General features: G+C 47.6%; 6 protein-coding genes across 6 annotated transcripts; 1 reads left to right on the top strand and 5 right to left on the bottom strand.

Annotated features, from left to right (window-relative positions):
• Positions 1 to 885: 885 nt before the first annotated feature.
• BGW36DRAFT_171922 (uncharacterized protein) lies at positions 886 to 3,773 on the bottom strand. Its single transcript, XM_046209658.1, has 6 exons — positions 3,732 to 3,773; positions 3,530 to 3,610; positions 2,210 to 3,454; positions 1,881 to 2,141; positions 1,696 to 1,825; positions 886 to 1,641 (listed from the first exon to the last, which is right to left on the bottom strand). Exons 2-6 carry the CDS (start codon positions 3,563 to 3,565, stop codon positions 1,358 to 1,360), a joined length of 1,956 nt encoding a protein of 651 aa, XP_046072356.1. The 5' UTR covers positions 3,566 to 3,610; positions 3,732 to 3,773; the 3' UTR covers positions 886 to 1,357.
• Positions 3,774 to 7,208: 3,435 nt separating this feature from the next.
• BGW36DRAFT_295958 (uncharacterized protein) lies at positions 7,209 to 8,172 on the bottom strand (the record flags this gene model as incomplete). Its single annotated transcript, XM_046211223.1, has 2 exons — positions 7,209 to 7,963; positions 8,037 to 8,172. 2 exons carry the CDS (start codon positions 8,170 to 8,172, stop codon positions 7,209 to 7,211), a joined length of 891 nt encoding a protein of 296 aa, XP_046072357.1.
• An 863-nt stretch (positions 8,173 to 9,035) lies between these two features.
• On the top strand, positions 9,036 to 12,816 carry BGW36DRAFT_359439 (C2 domain protein; the record flags this gene model as incomplete). The annotated part of the gene is made up of 5 exons (XM_046214073.1): positions 9,036 to 9,332; positions 9,389 to 9,424; positions 9,479 to 9,853; positions 9,913 to 11,400; positions 11,449 to 12,816. 5 exons carry the CDS (start codon positions 9,036 to 9,038, stop codon positions 12,814 to 12,816), a joined length of 3,564 nt encoding a protein of 1,187 aa, XP_046072358.1.
• Positions 12,817 to 13,121: 305 nt separating this feature from the next.
• Positions 13,122 to 14,892, bottom strand: BGW36DRAFT_427612 (putative kynurenine aminotransferase; the record flags this gene model as incomplete). Its single annotated transcript, XM_046220436.1, has 9 exons — positions 13,122 to 13,412; positions 13,468 to 13,891; positions 13,943 to 13,956; positions 14,006 to 14,159; positions 14,216 to 14,288; positions 14,356 to 14,461; positions 14,530 to 14,614; positions 14,685 to 14,753; positions 14,819 to 14,892. The coding sequence occupies 9 exons, from the start codon at positions 14,890 to 14,892 to the stop codon at positions 13,122 to 13,124; spliced, it is 1,290 nt and encodes a 429-aa protein (XP_046072359.1).
• Positions 14,893 to 15,410: 518 nt separating this feature from the next.
• Positions 15,411 to 16,865, bottom strand: BGW36DRAFT_359441 (uncharacterized protein; the record flags this gene model as incomplete). The annotated part of the gene is made up of 1 exon (XM_046214074.1): positions 15,411 to 16,865. One exon carries the CDS (start codon positions 16,863 to 16,865, stop codon positions 15,411 to 15,413), a length of 1,455 nt encoding a protein of 484 aa, XP_046072360.1.
• A 1,197-nt stretch (positions 16,866 to 18,062) lies between these two features.
• BGW36DRAFT_171973 (putative AAA family ATPase) lies at positions 18,063 to 19,849 on the bottom strand. The gene has a single exon (XM_046209659.1). The coding sequence runs from the start codon at positions 19,823 to 19,825 to the stop codon at positions 18,236 to 18,238; it is 1,590 nt and encodes a 529-aa protein (XP_046072361.1). The 5' UTR covers positions 19,826 to 19,849; the 3' UTR covers positions 18,063 to 18,235.
• Positions 19,850 to 20,066: the final 217 nt, after the last annotated feature.

Genomic DNA, 20,066 nt, shown 5'->3' on the forward strand with positions numbered 1-20,066 from the left:
GGTTGCAACATCGAGGTGGCAAGTCGTGGAGTGTCCAAAATGTGAAAACAAACAAGACCATGGACATCCGTCGAGGGCGAGAAAAAACATCGAAGTAAAGATAAATAGTATAAACGCGTTGAAAAACCTACCTCCAGTGTTCGACGATCCGAATCCTCCTGAAGTCCCAAAGCCAGAGCTTTGCTGCTGCTGGTTGTTTTGGCCAAAGCCGCCACTACCAAATCCACCGAACGACATGACTGCAATAGTTGGGGTCAATACATTCAGTCAAATGTGATCAAAGGCGTTTTTAACTTGAGAAGCGACCGAGGTAGATGGTAGGCGAAAATTACGCTTGGTAGATACAATAGAAAAGAAGTGAGGAATAATTAGAAAGAAAAGTGAGGAGGAACAGTTGATAAACGACGCGAGTAAGGATGGAGAAAAACTGCTGTTGCCACAAGGATAGGAGATTGCGACGCGCTTCTTTTTTTTCGACGGCAAGAGCGTGGAGCTTGGCAAGACCGCGTGTAGAATCAGAAAGAAGGGAATTGCCTCAATTCCCTAGTCTGAGACAGTGCCCAGAGTCCGCAGATGACAACTGAGGCGAACAATGGGTGCAGTGCAGAAGGGATGGGGAGGAGGAGGGGGTTGGGAAAACGCGATGAGTGCAAACGAAGGAGGTTAAAAGGAAGCCGTAGGTAACAGGCAGCCCAAGCAGCGCAGAACCAGGGAGCAGTCCACCCCGAGGAGCCACTTGCCACGGAGTTCCTGCCAGCGCAGCAGGTCATGTGATGACTATTGTGCTGACTCATCTGGTTCTGCCTGTCAGCCTGAGCTAGAAACAACCAATCACAGGCCTGCGCATCATTTTATGGCGCCCTCCTTGATAATAGAAACACAGTAGCCAGGTTCATTTGAATTCCCTTTGACAATTACATGTTAGAACAATAGACACCTATGCTACAATGAGCATCAATTATACTTGATTTCAAAAACCCAAAACTTAATTGGCGCCATAATGTGAACATCAACTTTCATTACATACAAAATATCGACTTGCACGCTGAACATATAGCAAGGATTTACACAGTTCCTCCCTAGTCAGGCCCCTTGTCCCGATCGGATTATATATATATATATATATGTATGTATGCATACGTATATATACGCTAGTGGTTTCCTTCCCAATTTTCTTCTTCGCTCCCGGAAATGTCTCTCGCCGTTACAGCAATTGTCGTATAACTAAAGTCCATTTACTTGCGCGAGGCCTTCACGGTCTCAATGATCTTATCAACAACGCTAGGATCCGAAAGCTAGAAGCAAAGTCAGTCTCCATATGGGAGATCAAAATTGTTACCGGGACAAGCAGGAAAATTCAACGTACGGTAGAAGTGTCTCCGAGACTATCCTCCTCACCACTCAAAATCTTGCGCAAAATGCGGCGCATGATCTTTCCGCTACGGGTTTTGGGAAGATCCTCAACTGCGAAGACAGCTTTGGGAGCAGCAAAAGGCCCGATGGACTTTCGTACCTGCATAATGAGGTCTTTCCGGACTTGGTCAGTAGATTCGTTGCCGCTCTTAAGCGAGACGAAAGCATTCACGGCCTGGCCGGTGAGTTCGTCCGAGATTCCAACGACAGCAGCCTCAGCAACCATTGCTACAAAAGTTGATTAGTTATTTTCTGGTATCAACAGGCGGCGGTCAAACATACGGTGCTCGAGCAAAGCAGCTTCAATTTCAGCAGTGGAGAGACGATGTCCAGAAACATTAACAACGTCGTCGACACGTCCACGGATCCAGTAATATCCATCGTGGTCTCGGCCAGCACCATCACCGGTGAACTAGGAGAATGGCATTAGCCGCGGAAAGCCAATTGATAATGAAAGAATTACTTACGTAGTAGCCTTTATAGACATTGAGGTAGGTGTCCATATATCGCTTGTGAGCTCCCCAAACAGTACGGGCCATGCTAGGCCATGGCTGCTTAATAGCAAGAACACCCTCGACATCGTTTCCTGCAATCTCCTCACCGGAGACAGGATCAATAATAGCTGGTTCAATACCGAAAAATGGAAGAGATGCACTGCCAGGCTTTGTTGGGGTGACACCACCTAAGGGGGTGATGATGTTTGATCCAGTTTCGGTTTGCCAGTAGGTCTGTTAACAATTAATAAGTTGTAGCTGATGACATGGGTGTTTTAATAGAGGGCAACAAGGTTCCTTACATCGCAGATGTGTGCCTCCTCTTTACCGACGCTCTCAAAGTACCACTTCCAAACTTCCGCTGCAATGGGCTCACCCACGGATCCAAGTACCCGCAGATGTTCCATTTTGTGATGAATATGTTCGTCCCCAGCACGTTTGAGCAGACGCAGTGCAGTAGGGGCAACGTAGAACTGTGTGACTTTGTGTTTCTCAATAACATCCCAGTATCGGGAAAAGTTGGGATAGGCTGGTGTACTTTCGAACACGACGGTGGCAACACCTAAAAGCAAAGGCGCATAGACGACGTATGTGTGACCAGTAATCCAACCAACGTCTCCACCACAAAAGTAGCGGTCATCGTCATGAATATCGAAAACGTATTTGCCGGTAGCGGCAGCTCCCAAGAGGTAGCCAGCTGTTGTATGCATGACACCTTTTGGTTTGCCAGTTGATCCGGACGTGTAAAGAAGGAAAAGGGGGTCCTCGGAATCGACGGGTTCAGGAGCGAGGTAATTGGGATATTTTTCAACCTCCTCGTGCCACCACAAATCACGGCCCTTGGTCCAGGGCACATCGGCTCCAGTGCGCTTGAAGACCAGCACACTTTTGACATCAGGGCATTGTTTCAATGCCTCGTCCACGATCTTCTTTGTGCCGATGATCTTTCCACCACGCTTACCCTCATCACTGGTAATGACGAATTTTGAATTGGCGTCCAGAACACGGTCGCGCAAAGAGTCAGACGAAAAGCCAGCGAAGACAACAGAGTGAACAGCACCAATGCGAGAGCAAGCTAGAAAGGCGACGAGAGCCTCTGGTATCATTGGAAGATAGATGGCGACGGTGTCGCCCTTCCGCACACCTTGCGATTTCAGGACCCAAGCGACTCGGGAGACCTCGCTGAGCAGCTCTCCGTATGTAATGGAGCGACCTTCACTCGGCTCGTCAGCCTCGTAGATGATGGCGACCTTGTCGGGGTTTTTGATCGCATGGCGATCGACACAGTTGAAGGACGCGTTCAGTTTCCCTCCTAAGAACCAGGCGTTGTCGCCATTGATGAATGAGCCGGAATGTGTGGTGTGAAAGTCTTGGTCGAAAGTGAGAAGCTCCCGGGCCAATCGGGACCAGAACGTATTGGGATCACGAATCGACTCCTCGTAAAGCTGCTTGTAGTGGTCAAAGCTGTCCAGATGGGGGCGACTGGAGTGCTTTTTGAAGTATGCAGTAGGCACATGAAATGTGTCCACTTCATGAGCCTCCGCGACCTAGATCGCATTATTTCGTCAGTCTGTGCTGTCAATACCTTGGAATGAGCAAAGCATAAATTTGGCAGTACTTACTACCCCTGTGGGAGGCTTAACGGCGCCTTCGGACATGTTGGGCAACGGCCGGACGTGAAACTAGGGATAAATAATATATATCTGTCCATGGCCGTCAGTTAGAAGGGGTGACAAGTTGGGATGGGCACATGGGAAAAAATCATCTGGTTGCACGCCGATGCATCGAAGCTATCAGTTAGCTTCAAGGACTAGAAACACTCACCCAAGCTAAAAAGGTCAAGACCCAATAGAAGGCACGGGCGAATTTACGATCGGATGACGATCGATGGTGGCAGCGCCGTCGCGATAAAAATAAGAGCAATAGCAATGATGCCGTGGGCTGTGCAAGATCCTACACAATGTGATGTGGAAAGGGAGGGCACAGTCGCCAGCAGAGACGAGAGACTGAACTGGGGGTGCAAGAGCGGCGTGAGTAATGGAAACAGAGAGAGAAGGAGGGTGGGACGAGGAGAGGCGGGGCAGCTGCTGTTATATGGTATGGATTGGACTTCCTCCGTGTTACTGCTACGACCTGCTCTGCGATGGACTCGGTCCTTGCTGCTTTATTACGGAAATTGACTCGAGGCCCGACGGCGGTACGATGCCGACCACGACCCGGCGCAAGTGGATGCATATCTATTGCGTTCAGTCGTCCGGCACCCTGCAAGCCTGCAAAGATGTTTACCATCATGCTCGGCCATGCGGGGAGTGCTGACAGCTTCCGTTGGACCGGAAGTACAACAAATCCCCAAAGTGAGCTCGATCATTGGCTGATCGCCTGCAGTGGGCGTATTGATCATTACGTCCGCATTAAAATTCAAGGAGTATTAAATTAATTCTCGCTTCTCGCATGCAATCCGCGGCTGCTGCTGTCCAGGGCCTGCTCAATCCGGTCGAGACGTCTCACTACATTCTCTAGTATAAAAACACTGCATGCTCACCCATGTCCTTGCGACAGGGGTCGCGTCAATGCTGCATCGTGTGGCGCGGTGAGAGCTTTCGTTTCTGTACGGACACTCCGCTTGTATTAGAGCTGTTATGGCGGGGGACATCAATACGCCGGGCTACGGCCAGCCCAGGAGGCCTTTGGTGGGGTTCAGCGTCGAGTTTGTAAGGACGGGATGAATGCAGGGACAGCGGCCACATGATGGAAGTCCTTACCCAATCCCCACGAAAGATCCTCGTCGCATCTGACACCGTCTTTTCATTTCTTTCCTCCTTTCGATCCCTTCTCGAGTCGTTGTGACGTCTGCGGGGAAACCCACCGCAGCTGTCCGGATATGGACAGCCAGTTTGGCAGTTGCCGGAGTCGTGATACACATGGCTCGCGTTTTCTAGAATCATTTTGTGTCGCATTTATAGAGTCGGTATTAATTACATGGGCTCCAACAGGGCATCAATATTACAATACTACTAGTACCGGCCAAGCGCGCGAGACCTGCAGGTTGTAATTTCCAACCCACGCAAAAAAGAGCTGAAAACTAAATGATTAGCCGGCCCTCCGTGTTCTGGCGGCGGGTACAGTCTGCGCCGCAACGAAAAGCGAAGCCAAGAAGATGGATGAACCTTATGGGTTAACGGAACGGTGCGAGGACAACCGGACTCGGAGAAGCCAAGTGCGCTCGCTACAGGGTCAAGAGGCTGATCCGCATGCAATTATCTCCCGCAGGCCACGCAACCATCATGATAGCATTGGCATTCATAAGAAGGCAATGCAATTATAATACAGCGATGCCTGTAATAGTTAGGTATTGTTGATTGGATATTGAGTTTCACTTTAGATTCGAGTCTCGAGTTTCGAGTCTCGAATGTCTAGTAAAGTCAATGCGTACACTGCATACCAGTGCATGTTGATCCTTGTTTTCTTGTGGAGTCTATGCTAGATGCTTGAACATCATTCAACGATAGTTCACAGGCCAATGTCTTAAATTAAGTTCCCACTATCAAACCTAACGCCGGTTACATTTATATGAACCAATTAACTAACTGGCCGTCCTGTTGTGTAATTGTCTTGATTGATTATTGAAAATGTGTAGTTGACTAGAACCACGCTAGTACCAAAAAGGCAGGCTTCCTAGTATCGCATAAGAAGACAAAGCAGATGTTACTTCTCTGTTACTTCTCGCACCAAAAAGTCTTTCTGGTGATATTCAGCCTGTCATAGTACTTGACCATGGTCTGCAAAGAACAGGTTAGCTGACAAGTTTGAATATTGGTTCTGCTTCCACTTATCACCAGCCCTCGAGACTCGACAATTTAGGTATGAATAAAACCCGAGTGACACTCTCCAGATAATAAATATTTCTCTATCCTAGAATGTGGTGGCGGTGATACTCAGATATCCCATAAGTGGAAGGTAGATTTCCGCTAGAAAGACGACTCGCTAAATTCCGAATGCCAGTTAACTGTATCCCCGAGCAATTGATGTGTCCAGCAAGAAACCGGATATTGAAGGTTTACTATCAATTTATATTGCAAAACTGTACTGTTCACGCAGAGGGACATCAATTTGCTCAGGGCAAGACATCTGCAACTCGTAAAAGTAGTATAGGGTCTAGGTGAGTTAACGAAATGCCTCGTGACGACGATCTGAGAGGGGGGCCATTATCTCTAGACAGCTCGCTCATAGAGCAGGGCAATGACCTCATATTATGTATTTCCCCTACGGCTAAAATTGATAATAGATTCTAGCTTCATCTTTTTACGCTCCCTATGCGACATGGGTCGAGAAGAGTAATTACCATAAACATGTTAGCGCATGACCTAAAACAGCTAGATCATCTGGATGGGGCAATAAGTGGGGAAATCTTCGGCTTATGGAATAAAACCATCCATATTGTGTCCTAAAACGTGCTACAATATTGTAACTAGATACACGCAAAAATGTCTATCTGGATTGAGTATCTATATCAGTGATCAGTCATTTGTACTATACATAATTGAAGATGACATGAAGAGTATGGCCTCATTAATTGCCACAAATTGAAGTAAATTGTTAAGTGCGGGGAGTCAACTGCATCAAGGAACTCGTCCTCACGTCGAGCCATTAGCCACCTCAGTATCACTTTACCTTGGGCCATGTGTCTATGAATAAGGAGGCACTTGTAGCCATGGTTCATATTTTCAAAAAGTATATGCCTGACCATGAACCTATCTAGAGTTGTGACGCAACATCAAAATGCAGTGTCAGTATCAATTGAAATTAATCTGGGGAACAAAATTAAATACCTCTTTTACATTGCTAAATATGATTCTAATGAAGGGTCTCGTGTATTGTGTGAATATAATTATTTAAGCTTAAAATCGGCATACAAATGTTGTAACTAGTGCTGGCGATTCAAAAGTCTAGGCATCGGAGCGGTGACGACCGCTTAGTTTAGATCAAAAGTCAATGTGCCCATCTTTTCAATTTCTACGAGTTTACTTGACTATTGTAAGCATGCTTTTAAGGGGAAAAAAAGCAAGCCGTACCTATGACCTGAATCCAGAATCAATACTTTACTTGACAAAACGTAGCCCCTCCATGTCGCAATAAACTTGTCTGGTGGGCTTGTTGAATATCACCGTGTCATGCACAAAGCGTAGGTTACATTTGAAATTCCCACAACTGAAAACTAATATGGAGCTTATCATAATTTTCCATTGTGACCTACTTATTTAATCAAAAAGATAGGAACTAAAAAAAATTTCCCGCTTGCTTCTACTGGCTTGTCAGAGTCTGCCACCCGCCATTCCACCAAGATCCCACACCGAGAATAAAAACGGCAATGCTGCCGTCCTGAATGAGGCTGCGAATAAGCTGCATTCCCGTAGCTAGGCTTCCCTGACGGGATGTTCCGAATAGCATTCCTGCCCCATTTAACACCAGTTCAACTGTCATGAAAACCACAAACGGGTTCTGAGCGGCAGCTGGCGGTGGTGGGTTGCTCCCGTACGTCGCGACCGAGGATCCAACGAGAATGAGCAGATAGAATCCTAAAATCAAAGCAAAGAGAGTATGAAGAAGTTTCCATAGCCACTCACGTTGCTGCTCCGCCGGAGTCAGAGGTGAGGAGCCTCCTCCCAGTAAGAATTTAGAAAGGAATGGTGGAAGACCAAGAGCGGATGTCAAGTCATCTGGATTTATGGTGCCTTGAGGTGGAGGTGCCATTCCCGCGGAACCTGGAGCCGTGTTTTCCGCCCCTGGTACACCACCCATCATTGAAGTTAATAGCTTCATCATAGGGTCTTGGTCAATCTGTTGTTGGGTTTGTTGCTCAGGTGGGTTTGCGCGGAGGAGAGCCCTTAGATATTCTTGCTGCGCTTGTATGTCATCGCTGGGAGCATCGCCGGTGGCTGGAATTGGCGTAACAGAGGGTTGGAAGGCTTGAGGAGAAGGGTTTGGCTGCGACGATGCTGGTGACGCTGTGCGAGATAGTGGCTGCGGCGTTGGGGAAGGGGAGATGTCGTCGCGAGCTGTTGATGAGAAAGAAGTTAATAAGATATCTATATTCGACATTGACCTGGAGTTATCAGGGTATGTGCATACCGCTGGCTGGTGTTCGTCCGCTGAGACTCGTAATTTTATCAAGTCGAGCGCTTCCGCCAGCCTTGATCTTTGCCTCGCGACGTTCACGTCGCAGGCGCGCTGCCTGCTGAGCGGGTGATTCTTCTGCTGAAGACATTTGGTAAAAAGGGATGGCTCGTAAAAGTAGGTCTCAACCACAAAGATCAGCCTGACTTGCGGTTCTAAAAGAAGAGTTCGTATTAATAATTGCGGGATCGTTGTTATTAGTTCTGACGTCGATGAACACTGTTGTTCATCCAGCTCGGTAACGGTGGTGCAGTGCGAGTGCCGGTTGGCCAATCACATTACCCTAATACCGTTCTGACCCTGTTTTCCTAACACGATAGTAGTAAACGCGAAGGGCGAATATAGTGATACACTGATATAGAGATCTCTATCCGACAACTCTGAAGCGATATTAATAATTTCAATAACCAACATTTCATTTTGGCGTTAGTTTTCAAAGGCCATGAAGGACCGAGGCATGTTAGCAACTATTCAATAAGACGATCACGTGATCTAAAAGCTTCGCGGACCACGGTGCTGTGAGATGACGCTAAACAGGCTTCAGGCTTCCCCGGAATCGTCGTGGGTGCATCAGAGAGGGATCAGATAATATTCGCCAAGGGCCCACTGGGTTACTAAGTATGAGCTCCAGATCAAGTATTGAGCATAGCGTAAAGGCTGCACGATGGAGTAAAGGATGCACTGCGGTGGGCCGTGGGCCGATGACGTAGGCGAGCTCTTACTAGAGGCAGGAGCTCTCGACTCGATGATATCAGCCAATTCTCGCAGATCCTGGCTTTTATTTAAATGGCTCACGTATGGAGACGCTTCAGAGCTTCATACACCTGCTCCTGATCAAACTCTATGGACTATTGTCCCTGTTAGGCCCTCCTTAACGGACTGGAAATCTACTGATCTCAGGATTCCCAAGCTGCTTGGCGTCATTTGGTGATACCATCTGCCTACCAACTCGCAATGACTTCGGGTGAAACTCAGCACGCTCCAGGCGGCCATTGGAGTGCCGCCAATCCCATCCCAACTATTCAGAAATTTGTCGAGAATCTCGACAAGGACAAAAAAGAGCGGGACCGAAAGATCGACGACGAAATCAACCGTAAACGGCAGGCTGGCTCGAAAGACGTGCAGTCAACTGAGGAGCAAGTGGCTAAATTGTCGAAACACACCCGTGAAGTGACGGATCCCACGAGTGGACGAGAAATTACAATTGAAGACGTTGGGAAACAGTACATGGATGCTGTAAAAGATCCAAAGGTTGGCTCTCTCGCACAGACATTCATGGAAGTTGCACAGAACTAACGGAATTACAGATAACTGTGCCAAATTCAAACCTCGATAAGCCAACGGTTAGTCAGTCCCTTGAAAGGGGTGCCACAACCCTCCATTGACGCCTACACCAGACTATTAAAACCGACCCATATCAAGAATTTGAGGAATACAAACAGAACCAAGATGTCACTGCCCCCCCAGATCCAATTGCTGAGGGCACAACTTCCGATGTGCCTATACACGGGGAGAAAACCAACGTTCTGTTTCATCCCACTCCCTCGGTCACTTACCAGCCTATGTTTGAGGAGATCGAAAAGCGTGCAAATGGACTCACAGCTGGAATTGCCATCACTGTCATTGTATTAGGAAAAACCTTTGGCGGTTCTCTATGGGGGCTTATACCCCTGGCTTTCTGCTTAGCATCAGGGGTATATCTTTGGATGAAAGAGGTCATTCGTACTGGCCGAGATTTTGAATGGCGCAGTGAGCAACTCCGAGGTGAAACAGTATGCCAGACTCACCTTGCTCTCTTATTTATAAAGATGCTTACTAATTTGGATATAAGGCAACTGCAAACCTCCTTCCCGAATCGGTGGAGTGGATTAATGCTCTCTTGTCTGTGACTTGGGGCTTACTTAACCCTGACATGTTCGCCAGCATTGCCGACACGATCGAGGATGTCATGCAAGCTTCTGTGCCGAGTGTGATTGAAAATGTCCGCGTTTCAGAGATTGACCAAGGGAATAATCCCATTCGAATTCTCAGTATTCGATCTCTTCCCGACGGTCATGTCCAGGATTTGCAAAAGAATATCCGTGAAGACAACAAGAAAAACAAGGACCCTCAAGAGGCGGCTGCAGACGAGGAAGGTGGAGACTATTACAATCTTGAGGTTTCTTTTGCCTACCACGCAAAACCATCCGGCGAGAGTGCCTCTGCTAAGGCACGCAACATGCATATGCATTTAGTGTTTTATCTAGGGATTAAGGGTCTATTTGGAATTCCATTTCCTATATTCACCGAACTGATTGAGTTGATTGGGACAGTCCGGCTTCGACTTCAAATGACGCCGCAACCTCCATTTGCAAAATCAGTGACTTTCAGTTTCATGGGTCTTCCCCATGTCCGCGCTGGCTGTGTACCGCTCGTTAAAAGGGGAGTAAATATTCTCAATCTACCTTTGATTTCAAACTTCGTCAACTATGCCATCGGAGCAGCGGCTAGTCTTTACGTGGCCCCCAAGTCTATGTCGTTAGATCTCGGTATGATTCTCAAGGGTGATGATATTCAGAAAGACACCCTAGCATTGGGTGTTTTCTGGATTCGTATTCACCGAGCTGTTGGCCTCAGTAAGCAGGATCGTAGAGGTAGCGAGGGTGGCGGTAGTGATCCTTACATCAACCTCTCATTCTCGAAATACGGCAAGCCGATGTACTGCACTCGCGTTATCACAGACGACCTGAATCCTGTATGGGAGGAAACGGCTGCATTGCTGGTTACCCCTGAGCTGATCAAAGCTGATGAACAGCTGAGCGTTGAGTTGTGGGATTCTGACCGTAACTCTGCTGACGATATAGTGGGTAAGGTAGAACTTTCTATCCAGAAAATGATTCAACACCCGGGTATTATGTACCCACAAGTATCCAGATTGGAAGGTATGGATGAAGGGAGCAGTATGCCTGGAGAACTACGCTGGGAAGTTGGTTATTTCGGCAAGCCTCGATTGAGACCAGAGCTTCGAACCGATGGAGAGAATCATGAGCTTCCTGAGACACTCCGACACGAGCCCACGCTCCAGGATGAGAAGGGTGTAATTAGTACCGAGGATGAAGATGCTGTCAGTCACACACCTCCGGATCCACTCTGGCCGAGTGGCATCTGTAGCATTGTCATTCACCAGATAGTCAATTTGCAGTTGGAGAACATTCATGGCACTCAAGGAAGTCGAAAGGGCAAGGAATTTGAACCCGCCAAGCCTTATGGAGAAAACGCAGAAGAACAAGGCAAAGATCTTCCCACAGGTTATTGTACAATTTTGTTGAATGATCAATTGGTAAGTCGATTCGAAAATGTAGTATCTCAGCTTTAACAGTTCTCACAGGTGTATCGAACTCGCGCCAAAGCTGTGAGCAGCAGGCCTATTTTCAATGCAGGCACTGAAAGATTTGTACGCGACTGGCGATCCGCCATCGTCACAGTAACTGTGCGCGACCAGCGACATCGCGAGCATGATCCTATCTTAGGTGTTGTGTCCTTGAAACTTGTCGATTTGATGAAAACTAGCTCTCAGGTGACACGGTGGTACCCACTGGATGGAGGGATTGGATTTGGACGCATACGGATCTCTCTCTTGTTTAGGAGTGTAGAAACGAAACTCCCTTCTAATATGCTGGGCTGGGATGTAGGCACATTTGAGTTTCTATCTGAACGCATTACCTTGAAGGATTTCTCTCAAAGTGCTAAGCTTTGGCTTCGCACTGGTGGCAGCACTGGGAAAATTTCAAGATCTTATTGCAAACAGGATGGTGACGATCACTATTTCGATTTATCTCAAACCTCGGCGAAGCCTCGGCTACCCGTAAAATACCGCTATCGCTCTCCAGTTGTGTTTGAATTTCGTGTTTCTGGGAAACGAAGAAATACAGCCTATGCAGTTCTATGGCTCCAACATCTCGTTGACAATGAAGAGACTCCAATTGACATCCCAATTTGGACGACAAAACGCGGTGACCGATTAACTCAAAATTATGTCACGGAGGAGAATTGCAAGACACTAGGCTTGGATGCCCTAGAGGATCTGACTGAAGTTGGACGTCTTCAGTTCACTGGAAGGTTCTCCGCTGGCATGGATGAATCACACGAACAATTCGTTGCGGATAACGACAGCCGTGAGACATTTGAGACATGGGAAGCTTGTCAATCAGAAGGTCTTCGAGACAGGCATGTAACTGTCGAAATTCCAGAAACCGTACGTGACCTACACGAGAAGTCATTGGTGCAAGGCCGTGATGTACTTCGAGAATCCGACACAAATGACCGCAAACGTTGGATTGCGAAGGATGGTAGGGATTGGAGCGGTGCATTTGGCGAGGATCCTCGAGACCTGGTGGACAAGAGAGCTGATGGGCACAATATCAACGGAACTACTAACGAAACTTCCAATGACTATGATGAGAATGATGACGATGCCGACAGCAATAATGACGGTAGTTCAGAGGAAGACACCACCACAAATAGCGCCAGCCTAACTACCTCGTCAAGTGCAGGTCAGTCCAACAAATCTGGTAATAAAGCCAACAAACGCAGTGAGCACCGCAAACAGCGGGGACTGATGCAATGGAAACCTGCTCGTAACGCAGCATTTGCCAAAGACGAAGCTACTTTTGCTCTGCGGAAGATGAAAAAGAAGTTTGGGATTGGCGACTTGACTGGCCGTGAACCGAACATCGAGACTGAAACTGGCTCTTAACACGAGATGAATCCTGCGTGATGTGTAATATATGAAATTCTGAAGGGATGTTGGATGTATTTTATAGCTTTTCGGAGTTGGAATATGACATTCTTTCGATTAAACAATCTAACGACGGATGATTCGTTAAAATTTGATTCTATCAATTAAAATTTGAATATCAATATCGAGCCACCAATGATACAGATTTCTCAAAACAAGATTTGACAGCCTTTGATAGCACTGAAATTCTTTTTTATCTACCCACACTACATAACGCATAATTCAACTGATCCTAGAACCACTTAGAACCTCGCAATGGCATCTTACTGTTTGATATACTTCTTCAACCCTCTCAATCTCTCCTTAGCCGTCTCGAGAACATCATCATTCTTGCATACTGCAAACCTCAAGTAGTCCTCAGCAATATGCGCATTTGCATCGGTATAAAATTCTGTGGGAGGGATAGCCGCCACACCAACTTCTTTAATAAGGAACCACGAGAGCTTGAAGTCGCGGGGTCGGCTGGCTACATGTGGAGGGAAAGGATAGTCTTCAGGCAGTTTGACGGAGGCCATGTTTGCAAGAACAAAGTAGCCACCTTCTGGATCAGAGTACTGAGGATACTTTTAGTATTTGCCTTGCCGGTGCTTTAAGGGTAAAAAGACTCACGGGGATGTTAAGTTCGTCAAATACTTTGCAGAAGAGATCGACTTTGCCCTTCATTTCATTACGAGATTCGTCCCAGAATCCCTGGCTGTCGGCTTGTTCGAATGCCACGGCAGAGGCCTCTTGTAGAGGGGATACACTACTGTAGCAAATTCGGGTATGAGCAGCAGCAACATACTTGATTAAATGGGGCGGTCCGATGAGATAGCCCACACGCCAACCCGTAGCATAAAACGCCTTGCCGGCAGAACCTACGGTGAGGGTGCGTTCGTATAGCTCCGGAGAGAGTGTTGCGATGCGTGTGAATGGGACATAGTATAGTCGGTCGTAAACTTCATCAGAGAGGATTATCAGGTTGTGCTTGGTGGAGAGAGCACCAATACGCTCAAGCTCGTCTCGCGAGAAAACTTTGCCAACGGGGTTATGTCTATAGTCTGTCAGTTTTCTGTCATAGCCTCCACTTCAGGTCGTATCTTACGGTGTGTTGAGAACCTGGGAATGGTTAGTATAAATACACTGAAAAAGAGTTTGATTGACTCACAATCATCTTTGTCTTTGGGTTGATTGTTTTTTCTAATTGTTCAAAGTCGATGGTCCATTCGGAGGCGGAAGATGTCCTAGTAGCACCGTCCTGTGGGGGATGCAGAGGGACATATCGAATGATACCGCCAGGCATCTCAATGTTGCTGATGTACCTTTTGTTGATACGAGTTAGTTAAGAAAACTCCAAACAAGGTGTTGGGAGACTGACTGGTCAAAAAAGGGCTCGAAGATGATGACTTCATCACCTTGTTCAATAAAGGCCATGAAGGCGCTCAGCATTCCTATTTATTGGATTAGCCATGAGTCATAAGCCATGGGCTATCCGAATTGAGCTTCAAACTAGCTGACCTTCATTTGCGCCGGTAGTAATCGAGACCTCGGTCTCGGGATCTAGTTCGCGACCAAATGATTTGGAGTAGGCAGCTGCAATGGCTTTCTTCAATCGTGGTCGACCCTATTAATCCAAACAACAAAAGTTAGTAGTGTATCCTGTGTTTACAAATGATGTGAATGCTATCATACCTTGGTTGGAGAATATTGGTTGCAATCCACCTTGTCGAGGGCTTCTTTTGCGGCGTCCAATGCAAATTTGGGCGGATTATAGCCACTGAAGAAACACAACCAGGGGTCAGCATGAGTGTAAATTTATGATATATGTCTTGTCATATCAAACCTACAAAAATCCCTGTCCCATGTTCACAATCGGCTGAACGGGCGAAGCCGCGGCCGCCTCATTCACAATAGTCCTATGAAGTCCAACTATCAGCGCGCAAGCCTAACTGGACAAGGCGCAAGGGATTCTTGAACACACCAAACATCTTGCCGTTGCCCTGCGACCCTTGTCGCAGGCCGAAAAGGATCGGGACGCACTGCAGTTGCAGACATGGCTCGTACAGAGTCGCGGGGAGTGCGGGGTGAGGTTGGTCGGAGACAAGCGGAGGACGCGAGACTTGTGAGCGCCGATGTTCGCAATAGATAGCGATAGTGATGCGTGCAGATTGCTGGCCTGATAGATAAGACAGGTAAGTTCCGCCGCAGAAGAGGAAACATGAGAGGAAAGCGCGAGAGAAGGAGAGGCGATTGTTGGATGTCGAAGGTTGTCAGCGTTCGAGAGATTTGGAGTTGTCCCCGCTTTAGGTTCCGCAGCAATAAGATTCAATGCTGCTTGCGTGCTCGCCCTAGTCAAAAAATACTTCAAATTGTCTATTAGGAACCTAGGTTCATCCATTATTTGGTGACAGCATTGTATTAACATGGGTATCTCTTAAATAAGAGCCCAACGCTCACATCCTACATACAACTCCTGAATACCCGAAACTTATCTGTCCCATCAAACTCCATCTATATTCAGACACTCCGTATAATAACACAACCCCCCAAAACGCACAATTGCTTTGTGTAGGTTAATATTCATCACAGTCATTATCATAGTCATCGTCAGTTGTTCCATGCAATAGATGATTGCCGAAAGCAAATATATCGTAAGCAGCATCAGTGCCATCATTAATATCCCCACTATTGCTCTGTTCTATCGGATCAGGCAATGGCTGATCATCGGGTTGATTGTACGTGGTATAAGTAAAGCCAGAGCCTTCCTGAGGGTCGCTAAAGATATCGTTGAATCTATTGTCATTCGTTGTACTTGGCGAGCTAGACGGAGGTTGTACATTGGCAGTGTATCCCCACGGTGTCGTTTGAGAGAGCAATACTCGAGGATCAATGGTTCTCTCGGGTGAACATGATCCCGCAGGGATCATTTTGTTGTGATTTCGGCTAAGTAGCTCATCCACGCCATGTTCCCACTGAAAATGAGGTGTATCTTGCCTGAATAGTTCTGTGGGGGTGCGACTCTGACATCTCTGACATTTGGGCTCAAGCCCGATGGCAATATTGAACGGCAGTATCTCAATTACGTCAGGAATTACGACGCTCTGCCCATTGGATGGTAGTCGAAGAATCTCTTGGATGGCATCTTGTATGGATTTCAATCGCGATTCTATCTGTCTGAATAAACCCGACATTGAAGAGTCCGGCTGTTGCTGTTGCTGAAAACGCCCGATTTTGTCAACGACACGACTGTAGATGGTGATAGAGCACCGTACAGCATCATCACCGGATCGCTTGGCTCGAACTTCTTCATTGAGGCGAGCGGCAAAGCGGATCGATACTTCGCATATTTCCATTGCGTAGATAGTTAGATTAAAGAAGATAGCAATTCGAGAGATATCCACAGCCATAGGCTGCACAGATATTTTAGATCGGGTAAAGGTCTCGATTGTAGCGAACAACCTGAACATTAAACAAGCATCTTTGTAAAGAGGATGTGCATATGCAGCTTGGTTAAGTTGTGAAATCGGTACGCATAAACGAGCCAATTTAAGCAACGAGGCCTTGACATCGGCATCAATTTCATCCAAGTCAAATTGATCGAAATACCCGGACCACGTGTTTTCAAATTGACGTGTACAGTCCCCTGATGCCCAATCGATATAGATAAGATCATGTGCAGAAGGCTTTCGAAGTGATATGTCTGATCTTAATTGATTTAGGATTATGCGCGGTTCTTCGAAATTCTCAACCTTCATTTGAAGCTGGGAATTCCGCAAGGTCGTCGATGGCAGACATAACGAAGAGGCATTACGGATGCAAGTAGTTTTGCTCTCGACACACAAATCGCAGGGAATATTTGAGCCGCACCTTTTCTTCTTGAAATAACACCACGTACAGGCGCCCCCTGCGTTTTTTGTTGCAAGCATATCCTCTTCTTGCTTTTGTCCCCGTTTTTTTCGTGGCTTTTTCTGCCCGGTTTCAATTTTCTCAGGAATAAAGGTGTGCCCTTCAACGGTAGATGGTGGCATATTAGGGGGGAGTACATTGGATGTTAACGGCGAGCCTGGGGCCTGGCAATGAACTGGTTTTTGGTGTCAGAAGCATGGTACGAATCACTCAATGAATACGACAACCAAATAAAAAAACTAACCGTGTGGATAGACAAATGTACTGTATTGACTCGGCACGTATTGCTGAGGGGAAGCACCAGCAATGGCAGGTCTAATACTTCTGAATTGGCGCTGCGAAGTTTCGACAGAAGGGGGTTGGTTTGGTATGGGCGGGACGGCGAAAGAGTGTGCGTTGGCATTCAAAAAAAAGTTTTGAAAATGGTGCATATACCAAGGGCTTTCTGGTGGAAAGACAAAGCGAGGGAGCGCGAACGGCCAATTATTCCACTGCCTTGGCGAGGGTAAGAAATTACCGCCAGAAACAGAAATCAAGGCAGGCCATTGAGGATAGATCACCGACATCGATGAGGCAGGGGCAGTGGAAGTGGAAGTGGAAGAACGGGGAGGCAAGCTTGACGAGGCGGAGCAATATATACGGTTTCGCCGAGCAGATTCTTGGTGGTCCTCCATGGCAGCTGGTGATGGGTTCAAGGCCACGACTGATGAGTTAATGCAAGAGTGGCAATGGCTTCAATCGAAGGTATCGACAGCAGCCAAAAATAACAGATTGACAAGAAGACGAGGAAGGGAATCTCAAACAAGAATGTGTATTAGTATGCACTGGTTCGGGTGCAGGGGTAGCCGGCTGGCGAAGAGGTCGTCAGACGACAGGGCGCAACCGAACCAGCACTCGTATGGACAAACAGGACATGGAAGGTCTGAGACGGGGTAAGATATAATCGAGCCTTCTTATCCCTCTGGCAGTACAACCAACAGTAGCTCCCTCGTCACTTTGCTGAGAAACGTTTTGCCCAAATCGCTTGACCGCCTTCAGGCATCTCCAGCATGATTCGACGACTCGACGACGACGGAGCCAAAAACGGACTAGGGATGCCGGCCCCTCCCGCGCTCCGCTGTTCTCCGCCGTCCAACGATTGGGCATCCAATCGTTAGCGGCTCGGCAGCGGGCGGGGTGGACCCTGTCAAAATTCTGCCGGCAGAATGTTTGTTTACTTGCATATCTGAAGAGAGTCGCAATCTAGCTGGTCCTATATCCATCTTCGATTAGGGCGGGAGAAGCAAAAGTATTGCCTTCCTCATGCCAATGAAGATTCCCATGCTGCTCATCTGGGCCTGCGCGCGCGTGGTTTCCGAAATGGCAGATGTACACAGTTCAAAGTCGCCGCCACGATTGCGCGACCCCACATGCTTATTTCTCTGCGCTTCGCTCCATCACAACACATCCTTTGCTGGAAAATAATATCACAATAACAGTCCAGCTAGGCATTCTACCTAGCAAGATCCGGGTCTTCCATCTGGCCAAGGTCGTCGTCTTCAAGGAAGATTTGTCCTCGCAGCTGTTCCGGCAGGTACTCTTGAGCAACTTTGCCATCTTTATAGTTAGGGTTGTATTTGTACTCTTTGCCATAGCCAAGCTCCTTCATCAATCGTGTTGGCGCGTTGCGTAGGTGTAATGGAATCGGCAAGCTTGCTATTCCAGGTTCCGCTAATGCCGCATAGGTGTTGTTGAGCCCGCGGTATGCCTTTGTGCTCTTTTTCGCAAGCGACATGGCCACAGTAGCATGTGCTAAATTGATCCGGGCTTCAGGCAGGCCGACCTTTTCGACGGCACTGTGAGCCGAGATTGCAAGTGTTAACATACTGTTATCGGCTAAACCAATGTCCTCCGACGCGACAACAATCAAGCGACGTGCAATATACAGTGGGTCCTCTCCAGATTGAATCATGCGTCCGAGATAGTACAGCGCAGCGTCGGGGTCGCTTCCACGGATTGATTTGTGGAAAGCCGAGATAGTGTCATAATGCTGATCACCAGCTCGGTCATAAACCAACGTCTTTGTCAGCGATTTCTTTAAAGTGTCTGTCGTCATGCCATCCCGTGTCGATAAACCCATCGCCAGCTCCAACAAATTGAGAGCTGTTCTGGCGTCGCCGTCAGAAAATGTGGCAAGGTAGTGAATCAATTCATCATCAACGAGTTCGGACGGGGAATAGCTCGGGCCCTCAGTCGCCAAGGCACGTTTTAAAATGGAAGTTATGTCATCCTCGGTGAGCTTTTCAAGCGTGAATGTTCTGCATCGGGACAATAGGGCGTTCTGAACCTTGAAGCTTGGGTTTTCGGTAGTAGCAGCAATCAGAGTCACCACACCACTTTCCACGGGGCCAAGGAGCACATCTTGTTGGGACTTGGAGAAACGATGGATCTCATCGCAAAAGAGTATCGTTTTTCGACCAGTCAAATTCAGCTCGCTTCGTGATTCAGCAAATATCTTCTTGCACTCGGCAACGCCGCTTGTCGTACTGTTGATCTCCACAAAACGGCTGCCGACCATAGCAGCAACTACTCTGGCAATGGTTGTCTTTCCAGTCCCCGCACCACCCCATAGTATCATACTAGGCACTCGGTCTTGCTCGATCAGCGACCGTAGAAGACCATTAGGACCGACTAAATCCTGTCCACAGACTTCATCAAGATTCTTCGGCCGCATTCGCTCGGCCAAGGGAGCCGCTCTTTGAATTGCATTTGCCTTTGGTCGTTTCGGGACTGCGTCTATTTCAGTCTCGATGGGTCCGGCCTCTGGTCGTTTCCGTTTGAGATCATCTTGTAGCGGAGTCGATAGCGCTCCTTTGACACCATTGCTGTGAGATGGGGTCGATGGGGCCGGAGGCTGGGCTGTGCTAGCTTTGCGTGCAGAGGAAGGTTGAAAGAAACTGGCAACCGGGGTGCTCTTCTGGGAAGATGCGGAGTCGCCTTGGCTCGAGAAGGGCTCGTCGATGAATTTCTGGCAATTGGAGTCGATGTGGGCGTTGATGTTGATTTCCCTGACGCTCTTTGCGCAGATAGGACAGGACACCATGGCTGATGGATTGATCGAGTCGGGATGGACGTGGAGGGAAAGAATCAACCGTTGGACGCGTCTAGGCAAAGCACAATGCGGCGGACGAGTACGGCAGCCTTGAAATTAAGGCGCGGAAAGCACGTCCTACAGCTATTCACAGTATGGTAAGAAATTGGTCTATTGAATCCACCATTTAATAAAATAACTATAAAATACCAGCACATTAATACAATAATTAGCCAATGCAAACCTGGATGTT

This window comes from Talaromyces proteolyticus (assembly GCF_021365285.1).
Source record: "Talaromyces proteolyticus strain PMI_201 chromosome Unknown BGW36scaffold_6, whole genome shotgun sequence".
In the NCBI taxonomy this organism is placed as follows: domain Eukaryota; kingdom Fungi; phylum Ascomycota; class Eurotiomycetes; order Eurotiales; family Trichocomaceae; genus Talaromyces; species Talaromyces proteolyticus.

What these genes read in the sequence shown, in the direction of transcription:
- BGW36DRAFT_171922 (XM_046209658.1), bottom strand. Translation starts at nt 3,565, where the DNA reads ATGTCCGAAGGCGCCGTTAAGCCTCCCACAGGGGTA. An exon ending in TTAAGCCTCCCACAGGGGTA is followed by an intron (nt 3,455 to 3,529) that starts GTAAGTACTGCC and finishes AATGCGATCTAG; the next exon opens with GTCGCGGAGGCTCATGAAGT. An exon ending in AGGAGGCACACATCTGCGAT is followed by an intron (nt 2,142 to 2,209) that starts GTAAGGAACCTT and finishes AATTGTTAACAG; the next exon opens with ACCTACTGGCAAACCGAAAC.
- BGW36DRAFT_171973 (XM_046209659.1), bottom strand. Translation starts at nt 19,825, where the DNA reads ATGGTGTCCTGTCCTATCTGCGCAAAGAGCGTCAGGGAAATCAACATC.